Here is a 12,980-nt window from a genome sequence, read left to right as displayed (position 1 = left end):
TCTCACACACCACATACAGTGTTGACTGTGAAGCTGAGTCCATCACATAATAACCCAGAAGTCAAACACACACTGTACGTCCTCATTCACTTTAACTGTCACTCTAAAACACAGAGGGCCTCTTTTCATTCCTCTCATCCAACTCCAACACACTGCATGAGAATAGCAGGCCCCTGGATTTAAAAGAGGACCGTATCCCAACTCAGAGGAGAAAAACAAATGCAATTTAAAAATGCATATGGGCCCCCTTGGCCTGTGTGCCTAAACGAGAGAGTGGTGGTGGTGCAATGAATAGACTGGAGACTGGTGAGGGCATTGGCTGACTCAAAGCTGGCATGCCTGGCACAGCTATGCCAACCCTACAGGAAATGTACCCATCAAAATGTGTTGAAAATGTATTTATTGTAAACAAACACAAAGAAATATGGTTTGAAATGCATTTTTAGTTTGCAAGTTTTTTACCACATATATTTAAAATATATTAACACATTAGAATGGCAAATGTAATTTATTCATTTTGTGTAAAACTTTCAGTAGGGTAGCCAAAGCCAGGTTGAAGAGGACCCTAAGTGGAGGTCAGTCTGGAAGAAGTGAGGGTAACATCATTACCATCACTACACATCCACACTGCACTGGGTCATTGGAGCAGGGAAGTGGGAATTCTCCCTGACAATAAAAGGAGCCAGGTGCCTGTTCACCCACGTCCGGCATTGTAAACACCTCTCTCCCTGCTGTAAATGTCAGGCATAGGTAGGTGCTGCACGGCACTCGCATGACTCATGCCACTGTATACAGATTCCCAAGACGCTATTTATCTTCAGCCCTCCCCTGCCCCGGGTATGGCCTGACCGCTTCCCTCCTTTAAGGGTAAGAGTATGACCAGACGCAGACTCTACTTTCCTCTCTTCTCTCTGGTTCCAGACAGACAGAGTTGTCATTCATATAGGCTGTTCCACTGCTCTGTGTAATGTAACCTTCCATTCTGCCTCGTCATGTGCTCTGTTCTAATGCATACAACAGTGTGGTAAACAAAGTGCCCAGGCCCAAAGTCACTGCGTTTACATAGGCAGCCTGTTTCTGATATCTTTTTCCACTAATTGGTCTTTTGACCAATCATTCCAGATATTTTTTTCAGAGCTGATGTGATTGGTCAAAAGACCAATTAGTGGGGATTTGCATTTATTTATTGGTCTGCCTGTGTAAACGCAGTCTGTGAGTCTTCACACAATAAATGCTTCTGGTGTCAGCAGCAGAAAACACAGATGAACAAATCCTACAAAATCACTCTGTTTATTTCCATTGACATGCTGCTCTGTCAACTGCAATGCTACGATAAATCATGGGAAAGCAAACAACCACAGACGCAACCAATACACTGCAGGTCGGATGGTCGGATGCTTGATGTCAAAGAGGCTCCCCACTTCCTCTATCCCACGTGAACAGCAGGCCCATTCCCATCAGACCCCAGGCCCAAAGCTCCTCGACACCACTGAGTCATGTGGCTCTCTGTGGTCAGCACTGACCTAAAGGCCAAATCTGATGGACATTCAACTGCTTGCAACAAATATGGTGGGAACACATCACTTTGTGTAACTGTACTGAGTTTGCGATTTAGAGGTGTTTTTCTCTCATTAAAAAAAGTGACATTTTAGAATGTCAGGTTGAATGTGCTAATTGGTTGATCCTTTTCATCTTTGTCAATTGTCAGTCTGAACGCTGATGTCGCTGCTCAATTGTGTTTTCACCTGTATCTTCCACCTGAGGATGCTGTTGAGCAGAGTTTTATAGCAGTGGATGAGGTGAACCATTTTATTGATTGAGAGACTTGACGTTATCAGTGCATTTGAAAGATAGACACTGATACGACCCATGGTTCAAAAAGATTTACACTGTTCTATAACCCGAGCAAGCTACTGCTACACATGGAATATTGCAACCTGACAACACGTTTAGTCTTTCTCTTTGTTAATTTTGACTTGTGCGTCAACGTTTAGTGTGCCTCATCTGGATTACTCAGATTGTACAGGATGCCCTGTATCAGATCAACAAGGTATGTGCGTCAACATCCCAAATAAATAGCTGTTGTGGCTGTATTTCATTACACATATTAACATCTCTGTTCAATGACTAAGAGTCATTTCCTTATGCAACATTACTCATTCAGGTTCTCTTTCTGAGCTTTTCTCACTGCTACTAGCCAGCAGTGTGTGTTTATATGTATGTGTGTGTGGGGGGGGGGGTACCTAGTTGGTAAAGGGCTACCTCCTAATTCTACGAAAATAAAGTCTTTAAAAAGTGTTTAAGACATGTATCTCAACGAAGCATTGATGCAGGACATTGGATAATAAGGACTCCCTTCACACGCCTGTCTGGGACGCACGACTGCCTTTCATCAACTCAGTTTTGGAAGCAGCTAATTTCCCCTGGTCTCTGTGGAGTTCTGACCTGATTTCTCCCACAATGAATTGGACTGCTCTCTTTGCTTTGTCATTAAATGGATTACGGGGAACTAAGGACAGACACACTGAAAAAATAAACATTACAGTAGGCTACTACAATGTCTGCACAATGTTGAAACTTGACACGTACGTATATAGACGACCGCAGCAGTACATTCCAGTAATAAACACACTTTCTGTCTGTGATGACCATTCTTCCATAATCCAAATTGCAAACTCTATTGCCACAAACCTTGCATGCCCTCCTGTAACTAGAGCAATACAAATAAATGATGCTCAGCATGCCCATGGACAAATCAGAAATTGTCTGAAAAAAAATGGAAAATTGGAAAATTGAATGCATCCCATAGAAGAGAGAAGTTTAGAGGGCATTTTTGTGAGAAAGAGAAGGGCAAATGAGATTAACCCTAAAAGCATGGTTTAAATTCCCCAAAATAAGTATATATTAATAAAATGTCACATTTATAGTGAAATCTAATCATTCTAAATAAACGTTTTTGTATGTTTTTCATGTTTTGAACAGATAATTTGATCAATTTCATCCATAGACAATTGTTATGAACATGTGTCTGTTATTCATTCAAAGTGTTGTGTTTCTGTGAAACTCAGAGGCAGTGGCAGAACTAGAGTTTCTACATGGACTGGCCAAGGCTACTTCAGGGGGTCCATAGACCATGACAACAAAATGACTGTGTAACCCTAACCTGGCATCTAAGGAGCATGAATGAATCCTATGATTGCTGATTAGAGGTAGAAGTGATAATTCACTTCACCCAGAGTTCTTCAATGTGGCAGATAATGTGGTCCAAAAGGGTCACTTCACTAGAATTCTTTAACATACTATGAATAGTCAGTGTCTCTACCTCGGAACTGCAGCTCAATTTCTCTCTCTCGCTCTCTCACACACACACAATACTGTACTCACATACTGGAGAGACTTGGGTCACTCTGTTTTCATGAATATATAATCTGGGTCTATAAGTGTTGAACATCAAAATTATTTTCAGAAAAATAAAGCTGAAGCACCAAGGAGATAAGACAGCATTTGTGTGTTACATAAATTGAATAGCTTATTTACAAAAAAGTAAATTTACAAAAAAAACACACGGCAATTTGACATACCAGGTATCAAGCAGAAATGGACAGAAATACGAAGCAGAAAAATAAAAATAATTTTGTTGCCCATCAATACCACAAACTTACAGTATCATATTTATGCTCATATATATTATGTTAACTAAGAGCAATGAAAAGTTTTGGAATTGGCCTAATCAAGACCAAATTAAATCAGTGTGATACCCTTTGGAATGATCATTTTAGAACATCAGTGTATTAGCTAGTACACCGTGCAGGTTTTCTCAAGCTTGTTTTAGGCTGTCTTTTACACACTGTTTGTACACTTATTTTGCAGTGCTCTGCAATCTATTTCCATAGTTCTCCAAAGTAACCCTCACTTCTGTAGTCCTGTAATGTGTCTGTAAGGGCACCTACTAAATCCACAGACCTTGCTAGGTCAAGAGAGCTTGATTGGAGCATGTCAGAAAGACATTTGGCATCACCAAGCACTTAACAAAAGGTAACCAACAGCCCTCTGAAATGTAAATCTATCTGAGAAAGAAGGCCCCTTGCCTCCACTGATCTATCATCTATAAGGGCACAAGGCGAGACGCAGATGCAGACACGGGAGGCAGATGGTTTGAGTCTTTGATATTTGTTGTATCCAAAAGGGGGAGGCAAGAGAATGGTCGTGGACAGGCAAAAGGTCAAAACGAGTTCAGAGTCCAGGAGGTACAGTGTGGCTGGCAGGCTTGAGGTCAGGGCAGGCAGAGAGGTCAGGCAGGCGAGTACAGAGTCCAGAAAACAGGCAAAGGTCAAAACCGGGAGGACTAGTAAAAGAGAATAGAAAAAGGCAGGAGCACGGGGAAAACACGCTGGTTGACTTGGAACATACAAGACAAACTGGCACAGCGAGCCAGGAAACACAGGGTTATATACATCAGGGATAACAAGCAACACCGGGAGGGGGTGGAGACAATAAAAAGGACAGGTGAAACTGATCAGGGTGTGACATCACCACTATTTTCAAGTGTGATATCCTGTGGCACTCAACTGCTGGAAGCCTGTCCCTCAGATTACGGCATGCCATGTCTCTGCATGCCCACCTTACATCTGTAAGTCTCTGTAGTTCCCTGGGCTGCTGCTGTGGATACAGCTCTTTCTGAACTGTAAGTCACTTGAGATGAACGTACGCGCCAGATACAACGTTATAAAGCTTCTGCCGGAGAGCAAAAAAGTGAACTGCCTCAGGCACTGATTTTACAGCATTGACAAGAACCAAATTCAAACAATGTGCATTACAGTGCACATAAAATGCAAATCTTGCACTGTTTTTAATCCGTGCAGACACACCAGAATGCTTTCCGCTCATGACGGATGCAGCGTCACAGCCTTGCCCCACAAGATTATTAAGGCAATCAAATGATCATTTTTGTGAGACCTGCTGCATCTATGCTTTCAGCTGACTGAAAGTGTAAAAAGCTTTCGTGGATGGCCCCATTGTAATAGTACCTCACAACTAAAGACATTTGTAAAAAAAAAAAGAAAAAAAAGTTATCTTTGGTTTCATCTGCATTTACACTAAAAACGTAACTTTCTTTTACTTCTCTTATTATTTCACTTTTACCATCTCAGCTAAGCCCTCAAGAACTTCGTTCTGAATTTGGTGGCTTGTGTACTTACCATTGCCACATGAATTCATCCTTTTCTCTATGAGAGGGTCAAAATTACCCTTGTTGTGAGAGTCATCAGACTCTCGATGACTGCTCTATATTTTGAGTGGCAGTTAATATGAGCATATCTACAATTTTTTTAATGCAAGTACAGTTTTCCTCCACTTTCTTTTTCCAGTCCTCATCTATGACATCTAACATTGATGAATTGCTTTCACTAGACCTTTTGTGTTGATTCCAAGCATACATAACATTGATACGATGCTCTGCCTTCGAATTGAGCTTAAATCCAGAATATTTAAACAGAGCCAACAATAAGTCGTTATCTTGACTTACAGAATATTCCAGTCATGAATTGTCCTTATACCAGGAGCTGTTGAAAGCCATTTTCCTAGTACCATGCTGAGTTCTGGGAAATGTTTTCAAACACGGCTGTACGGGACCCTCTTCTCTGGATCTTGAAATGTCTGAAATACACGTTAAATAATGTGTCATATTTCTATGGAAATGTAGAATTAAGAGATTCACAAGATTAGATACTAACAGCTGCTAAATAAAATGTGTAGGTTAAAGTTTAGGCCTGGCCTACAACTGGGTCCTTTTGGAACAGCACATCTGGTGCTTGATGCAAGTTGGTAGGGGCTCGATGACATCTCCTGGCAGCTCTGGCTCACTGTCCTGCTCAGAGCCAGAGGTCTCTGTCATCCCTTGATACATCTATTACATTAAAATAACACAAGAACCATTAGTGTATAATCACATCAAAACAAGAACATAACCAACATTTTAAAGTGAGGCTTATTCTGACAAAATCATCTATTACAAGCTGAAGCTAAATTTAAACTCTGAACTGGGCATGTGACTGACTGCATGGTAGATGCTCTGACCTGGTGGTGGTAGACTGGGTCCTTGTGAAGTCTAAACCACACTGACTCTGACTAGCCTCAGGTAGGCCAGCTGCTCTGGGGTCCGGTGGTGATGCAAGGCCTGGGGTCTGTTTGCACCTGATCTGCCTGGTTGTGCTTCTTTAAAAAGAAGTTTGATATCTCTCCCTTTCTTTTCATGTTTAATTGACACTGTTGCAAAAATAAGACAGTCTATGGATACATCTAAGCATCAAATCCACATTTGAGTCCAATCTTAATTACAAATCTCCATTATCATAACTGTACCTTAAAACCAACTACCAGCCTAAGTTTCTAGATAGATCATGCCATTGTGTTATTTTAATGTGATAGATGTATCAAGGGACGACACAGAGACCTCTGGCTCTGAGCAGGACAGTGAGCCAGAGCTGCCAGGAGATGTCATCGAGCCCCTACTCTGCAGTAAGAAATTTAGCTATGATTTCTTACACCTTTACGATAGCAAACAGGCTATCTGGAAATTGTGCTCATCTTTTGAGTAACTATAACAGATAGATAATAGCGGTTGTTCGTTTTGAGTTCAAGTACAAAAATCTAACTGAGTTAATGGATTTAAAATGATAGGGGTGTCCAGTGCCACCCTGACACCCCTCTGGCTCCGCCCCTGCTCAGAGGCTAAGAAGTTGGTGCTTGAGCTAACCTGACATACAGGTACAACCCTAACCCTAAAATGGCCACCGATATGGGCGATATATTCAAATCCCAGAGCCAACTAGGTATGGGGAAATCTGCCAATGTGCAAGACACTTAGCCTTAATTGCTCCATGGTTGGAGTTGATAATGTCAGACCATAATTGTGACCCAGACCTGACCTCCTTTCTATCTGTCTTGATTTGAGCTATTGCTAGTGAAGTACTACGTTAAATCATCACTTGGTCCGGATCGAAGCTGTCTCTATCGAAAAAAAAAGAGTGAGACATTGTATCAACTAGCTATTCCGGGCCCTAGAGTTTTCTGCGCCTGTGAGCTCGGGATAGAAAGCTGTTTTTATGACGTTTACACTGGATATATAGGATCATCAGATCATGATATTTTGCGTTTTCGAGGCCGGGAGTGTTGGAAAGATTTTTCAAATACTGAATAACTATCATTCGCAGTGGATGTTTAAAAAAACAGACTTCGCAGACGTGTGAGGCAAATAAAAAAATAGTGCTGTATGTCAATCAGAAATTGCCAAATGGACACGTTCCTACATGCATGCATTATAGAGAGGAACGCGCCATATCTTCGCCACAACCCTCTCATTCTTATGTACACTGACAGCGCCATATCTTCGCCACAACCCTCTCATTCCTATGTTCACTGAAAGCGCCATATCTTCGCCACAACCCTCTCATTCCTGTGTTCACTGACAGCGCCATATCTTCGCCACAACCCTCTCATTCCTATGTTCACTGACAGCGCCATATCTTCGCCACAACCCTCTCATTCCTGTGTTTACTGACAGCGCCATATCTTCGCCACAACCCTCTCATTCCTATGTTCACTGACAGCGCCATATCTTCGCCACAACCCTCTCATTCCTATGTTCACTGAAAGCGCCATATCTTCGCCACAACCCTCTCATTCCTGTGTTCACTGACAGCGCCATATCTTCGCCACAACCCTCTCATTCCTATGTTCACTGACAGCGCCATATCTTCGCCACAACCCTCTCATTCCTATGTTCACTGAAAGCGCCATATCTTCGCCACAACCCTCTCATTCCTATGTTCACTGACAGCGCCATATCTTCGCCACAACCCTCTCATTCCTGTGTTCACTGACAGCGCCATATCTTCGCCACAACCCTCTCATTCCTATGTTCACTGACAGCGCCATATTTTCGCCTATGTTCACTCATATTCGCCACAACCCTCTCATTCCTGTGTTCACTGACAGCGCCATATCTTCGCCACAACCCTCTCATTCCTATGTTCACTGACAGCGCCATATTTTCGCCACAACCCTCTCATTCCTATGTTCACTGAAAGCGCCATATCTTCGCCACAACCCTCTCATTCCTATGTTCACTGAAAGCGCCATATCTTCGCCACAACCCTCTCATTCCTGTGTTCACTGACAGCGCCATATCTTCGCCACAACCCTCTCATTCCTATGTTCACTGAAAGCGCCATATCTTCGCCACAACCCTCTCATTCCTATGTTCACTGCCATATCTTCGCCACAACCCTCTCATTCTTATGTTCACTGAAAGCGCCATATCGCCACAATCATTCCTGTGTTCACTGACAGCGCCATATCTTCGCCACAACCCTCTCATTCCTATGTTCACTGAAAGCGCCATATCTTCGCCACAACCCTCTCATTCCTGTGTTCACTGACAGCGCCATATCTTCGCCACAACCCTCTCATTCCTATGTTCACTGACAGCGCCATATTTTCGCCACAACCCTCTCATTCCTATGTTCACTGAAAGCGCCATATCTTCGCCACAACCCTCTCATTCCTATGTTCACTGAAAGCGCCATATCTTCGCCACAACCCTCTCATTCCTGTGTTCACTGACAGCGCCATATCTTCGCCACAACCCTCTCATTCCTATGTTCACTGAAAGCGCCATATCTTCGCCACAACCCTCTCATTCCTATGTTCACTGAAAGCGCCATATCTTCGCCACAACCCTCTCATTCCTGTGTTCACTGACAGCGCCATATCTTCGCCACAACCCTCTCATTCCTATGTTCACTGACAGCGCCATTTTCGCCACAACCCTCTCATTCCTATGTTCACAACCCATATCTTCGCCACAACCCTCTCATTCCTATGTTCACTGAAAGCGCCATATCTTCGCCACAACCCTCTCATTCTTATGTTCACTGAAAGCGCCATATCTTCGCCACAACCCTCTCATTCCTGTGTTCACTGACAGCGCCATATCTTCGCCACAACCCTCTCATTCCTGTGTTCACTGACAGCGCCATATCTTCGCCACAACCCTCTCATTCCTATGTTCACTGAAAGCGCCATATCTTCGCCACAACCCTCTCATTCCTGTGTTCACTGACAGCGCCATATCTTCGCCACAACCCTCTCATTCCTATGTTCACTGACAGCGCCATATTTTCGCCACAACCCTCTCATTCCTATGTTCACTGAAAGCGCCATATCTTCGCCACAACCCTCTCATTCCTATGTTCACTGAAAGCGCCATATCTTCGCCACAACCCTCTCATTCCTGTGTTCACTGACAGCGCCATATCTTCGCCACAACCCTCTCATTCCTATGTTCACAAGCGCCATATCTTCGCCACAATCTCATTCCTATGTTCACTGAAAGCGCCATATCTTCGCCACAACCCTCTCATTCCTGTGTTCACTGACAGCGCCATATCTTCGCCACAACCCTCTCATTCCTATGTTCACTGAAAGCGCCATATCTTCGCCACAACCCTCTCATTCCTGTGTTCACTGACAGCGCCATATCTTCGCCACAACCCTCTCATTCTTATGTTCACTGACAGCTGCGACTCAATCAGCTGGACCTATTGCCACACCCATTACCCAAATCGCGGGCTTCTCAAACACACGGGTGATTTAAAGCAACCACAGCAAACCTTTTTTGAAGAAGCTAATTATCCCATGTGGCTAAGTAATGCTCACGTGTGAAGTATTTTGAAGTATTTGATTTAGACAGGATAATTGTATAATTTTGTCGGAACATCATTTTACTTTAGGGCAATCCAGCATTTTAACAGTGCACTGTACACCTGCCAACTTTCCTTTCCAATTCACAAGAGGCTGACACCAGATCTCTGCATATAATGACGAGATGCTCATGTCTCCGCCCTAACAATTCGTTTTTGTCCCAAAGGCAGGAAGGCAGGCGACAAGTTTAGGTCTGCATATTATCCCCATAGAAACGCATTGGGCTTATACTGGACAGAATTTAACGAGTGAGCCCTCCCCTCTTCCTCTCTGCTGAAACTATATCACGAAGAAAGTATCCGAGCGAGCGAAACAGCGCCCCTATGTAGCCCATGTATCTGATGCTGTCTGGACAGAAATAGTATGACATGCCATACTCTTTTGGTCCAGACAGTATTAAATACATGGCCTACATACTGAGACAGAGTGGCGCTGTTTCGCTTGTTCGGATGCTTCATCTGAGATTGATGCGTCTTTCTGTTGGCGCGCATCTCCGTCAAATAAATTATGTATATTTCAAAATTGTATTTGGACGGGCAACGAGGTAAAGTAGGGCGGACCAGGCCCCCCAAATCACACCGGCCCCACCGTGACCCCACTCTCTGAGGGTATCTCAGGGAGAGTTGGGATATGCGTGCGTATTATACATGCGTATAATACACACTTGTAGCCTACATGTATGAAATAGGACAAATATAAGCACCCACCATATTATTGTTAATTACATTGGTAATTCATATTGATGGAGTTCTCACAATTTAATAACCTGCGCAGCACAACAGCAATGTAGGCGGACGGGAAAAGAGCCAATCACACGCGTTATGAAACACGTGAGCAGAGGGCGTTGAGAATCTTTCATAATGGTACAAATGCCTGAACAACTTCCAGCGTCAATTTGTGTATTCCCCCGGACAATAAACTGGTAAACAACTGGTTTTATTTACAATATAGAATGTATAGCCTGTATTTGAATTACTATAGTTGATTCAGGTGTTTACAATATAGAATGTATAGCCTGTATTTGAATTACTATAGTTGATTCAGGTGGTCTCTGTCCCATGTGCTGAAAGACAAAGTTGTTACAGCAGCATATACCTTTTACGAACTTGATAATTATAGAACTATAGTGACTTGCTACTGGCCGTAATATAGAGGGCGAATTGGTTATGAGTTTAAGTCCACATTCTCCACCACCCAGTAACACGTTTAGTACATCGTGTTCCCACACGAACACTACTCTGATATCTACTGGCCAAATATACTTACATTTACTGATGTTGCCCTCAATAGATCAGTTCAACATCGCTTGATTTTGACAGGCTTTGCAGTGAGGAAAGCAATGTTTGTTATGTGATAATCCTAAATAAAATGTGCCTTACTGTTAATTAATGGTCTAATTTAGAGCAGGAGAAAACAAGTATATGTACTGAAAGCATAGAACAGTAGTATAGGGCTAAGTGGTACACAATACTGACAAAGGACGTAATGGTCTTGTGTGATGTAACTCTGCCCAGAAGGTGTGTTTTTGTCTTATACAGGTCATCTGTACTTTAGTGCCTTAACAATGCTCCGTGCCACCACTGCCTTCCTGTGCTCCTATTGCCAGAAGAGGAGCGTCTTAACCCCTCATATGGGCTTCTCTGCCTCTACCCTCACCAACAAGCGGCCAGAGAACCAGCAAACTGTCGACTCCCTTTATGACCTATCGGTGGACATCCGTAAAGTGCGTAAGTTCAAGGAATGGGTGCTGTCAGAGAACTCTGTGTACGTGTACGAGACGGCGGACCTGCTGCGGGACATGGGCGCTGACACTGCTTCCATTGCCCGTGTGCTGGAGACCCACCCCGAGGCTATCCTGTGTCGGCCCGAGGACGTGGCAGCTCAGCGGGACCTCTGGTCCTCCGTATGCCCCAACCGGCGTGAGCTGGTAGGCATCATTGAGAAGTTCCCTGCCTCCTTCTTCACACTCACGCACCACACCAACCAGCGTGACAACATACGCTATCTCCAGAGCCTGCGCCTCAGCAAGCGCATCATCGGGAAGCTGATGGCCAGCGCCCCCCAGAGCTTCAGCCGGCCTGTGGAGAGCAACCAGGAGGTCATCCACACGCTGCGAGAGACTTACCTGGACCTGGGAGGGGACGAGGGAAACCTGCGCTTATGGTTCCAAAAGCTGCTCAGCCAGAACCCCTACATCCTGATGCGGCCGGCTGAGGCGTGGAGGGACAGTCTGGGCTTCTTGAGGGAGAAGGGCTTCACCACAGAGGAGCTCCTGGTCCTGGTCTCCAGCCTCAGGGCCTCCATCGCAGAGCTGCAGCCTGAGGCCATGCAACAGGCTCTGGACTACACCCAGGGGGTGCTCGTGTGCTCTGAAGATGAGCTCCGGGAGATAGTCCTCCGCTGCCCTGCTGTACTGTACTACTCTGTGCCTACTCTGGTGGGCCGGTTCAAGGGGCTGCTGGACGTGGGGGTGAGCATGGACCAAGTGAAGGAGACGCCCAACGTGCTGGAGCTCACCACTCAGATTGTGCTCTACCGCATCCAGAAACTAGCCTCCTACGGCTATGACGTGCGAGGTGGCAGCCTGGACGTTATCGTCGGCACCAAGAAGGACTTTGAAATGACCTATAGCAAACTGCAGCTAAGGCGACAACGACCACTCTTCAACCCTGTTGCCCCCCTCAGGACCGCAGAGGAGTGAATGTCAATGGACCACATCTTGATGTTTTAAGGGGATGGGATGAATACTGCACGGTTGCAGAACAAGCTATGGGTGTTTTACTGTAATTACTGATTGGAAACTGAGGTCTTATGATGTCTCCGTTGGCGTGAGCTATACATTTCCCCAATGTGTATTGCGTATGGAGACCTCTGTCTCCAGAAGTAGGTGGATCATCCAATCATTGTCAGTAAATGGCTGTGTTTGTTTCAATTAGCCTGAGTCACCTATCAACAGCCACTGTTCTATACTCTATAGCACGAGACGAGAGAATAATGTTCCAAGTTTTCATATTTGTATCTATTGATGAAATGGTATCCCTTGCACCTTATGGTTTAAATGTGTATGAACTCTACTGACAGCATTATCGAGATAGTGTGAAAGATCCAAGTATTTCACACTGTTACGCTAAATAGTAACTGGAATCATTGATGTAAAGAAAAGTGCTGTGTTATTTTTACGTTTAAGCTAATTGGCACACATTTTGGTATAGGTCCTT

General features: G+C 44.2%; 1 protein-coding gene across 2 annotated transcripts; it reads left to right on the top strand.

The window, feature by feature from the left end:
• The first annotated feature begins 10,539 nt into the window (after positions 1-10,539).
• Positions 10,540-12,963, top strand: LOC118366358 (transcription termination factor 2, mitochondrial-like). Of its 2 annotated transcripts, none has more exons than XM_035748963.2 (2): positions 10,540-10,684; positions 11,301-12,963. In XM_035748963.2, the coding sequence occupies exon 2, from the start codon at positions 11,327-11,329 to the stop codon at positions 12,461-12,463; it is 1,137 nt and encodes a 378-aa protein (XP_035604856.1). In that variant the 5' UTR covers positions 10,540-10,684; positions 11,301-11,326; the 3' UTR covers positions 12,464-12,963. The 2 variants fall into 2 exon arrangements, with proteins under 2 accessions (XP_035604856.1, XP_035604857.1); XM_035748964.2 differs by having other exon boundaries at positions 10,551-10,684; positions 11,280-12,963.
• Positions 12,964-12,980: the final 17 nt, after the last annotated feature.

This window comes from Oncorhynchus keta, chromosome 33 (assembly GCF_023373465.1).
Source record: "Oncorhynchus keta strain PuntledgeMale-10-30-2019 chromosome 33, Oket_V2, whole genome shotgun sequence".
Taxonomy (NCBI): Eukaryota; Metazoa; Chordata; class Actinopteri; order Salmoniformes; family Salmonidae; genus Oncorhynchus; species Oncorhynchus keta.
The sequence above is the reverse complement of the archived record's forward strand: the minus strand, read 5'-3'. Positions and strand labels throughout refer to the sequence as shown.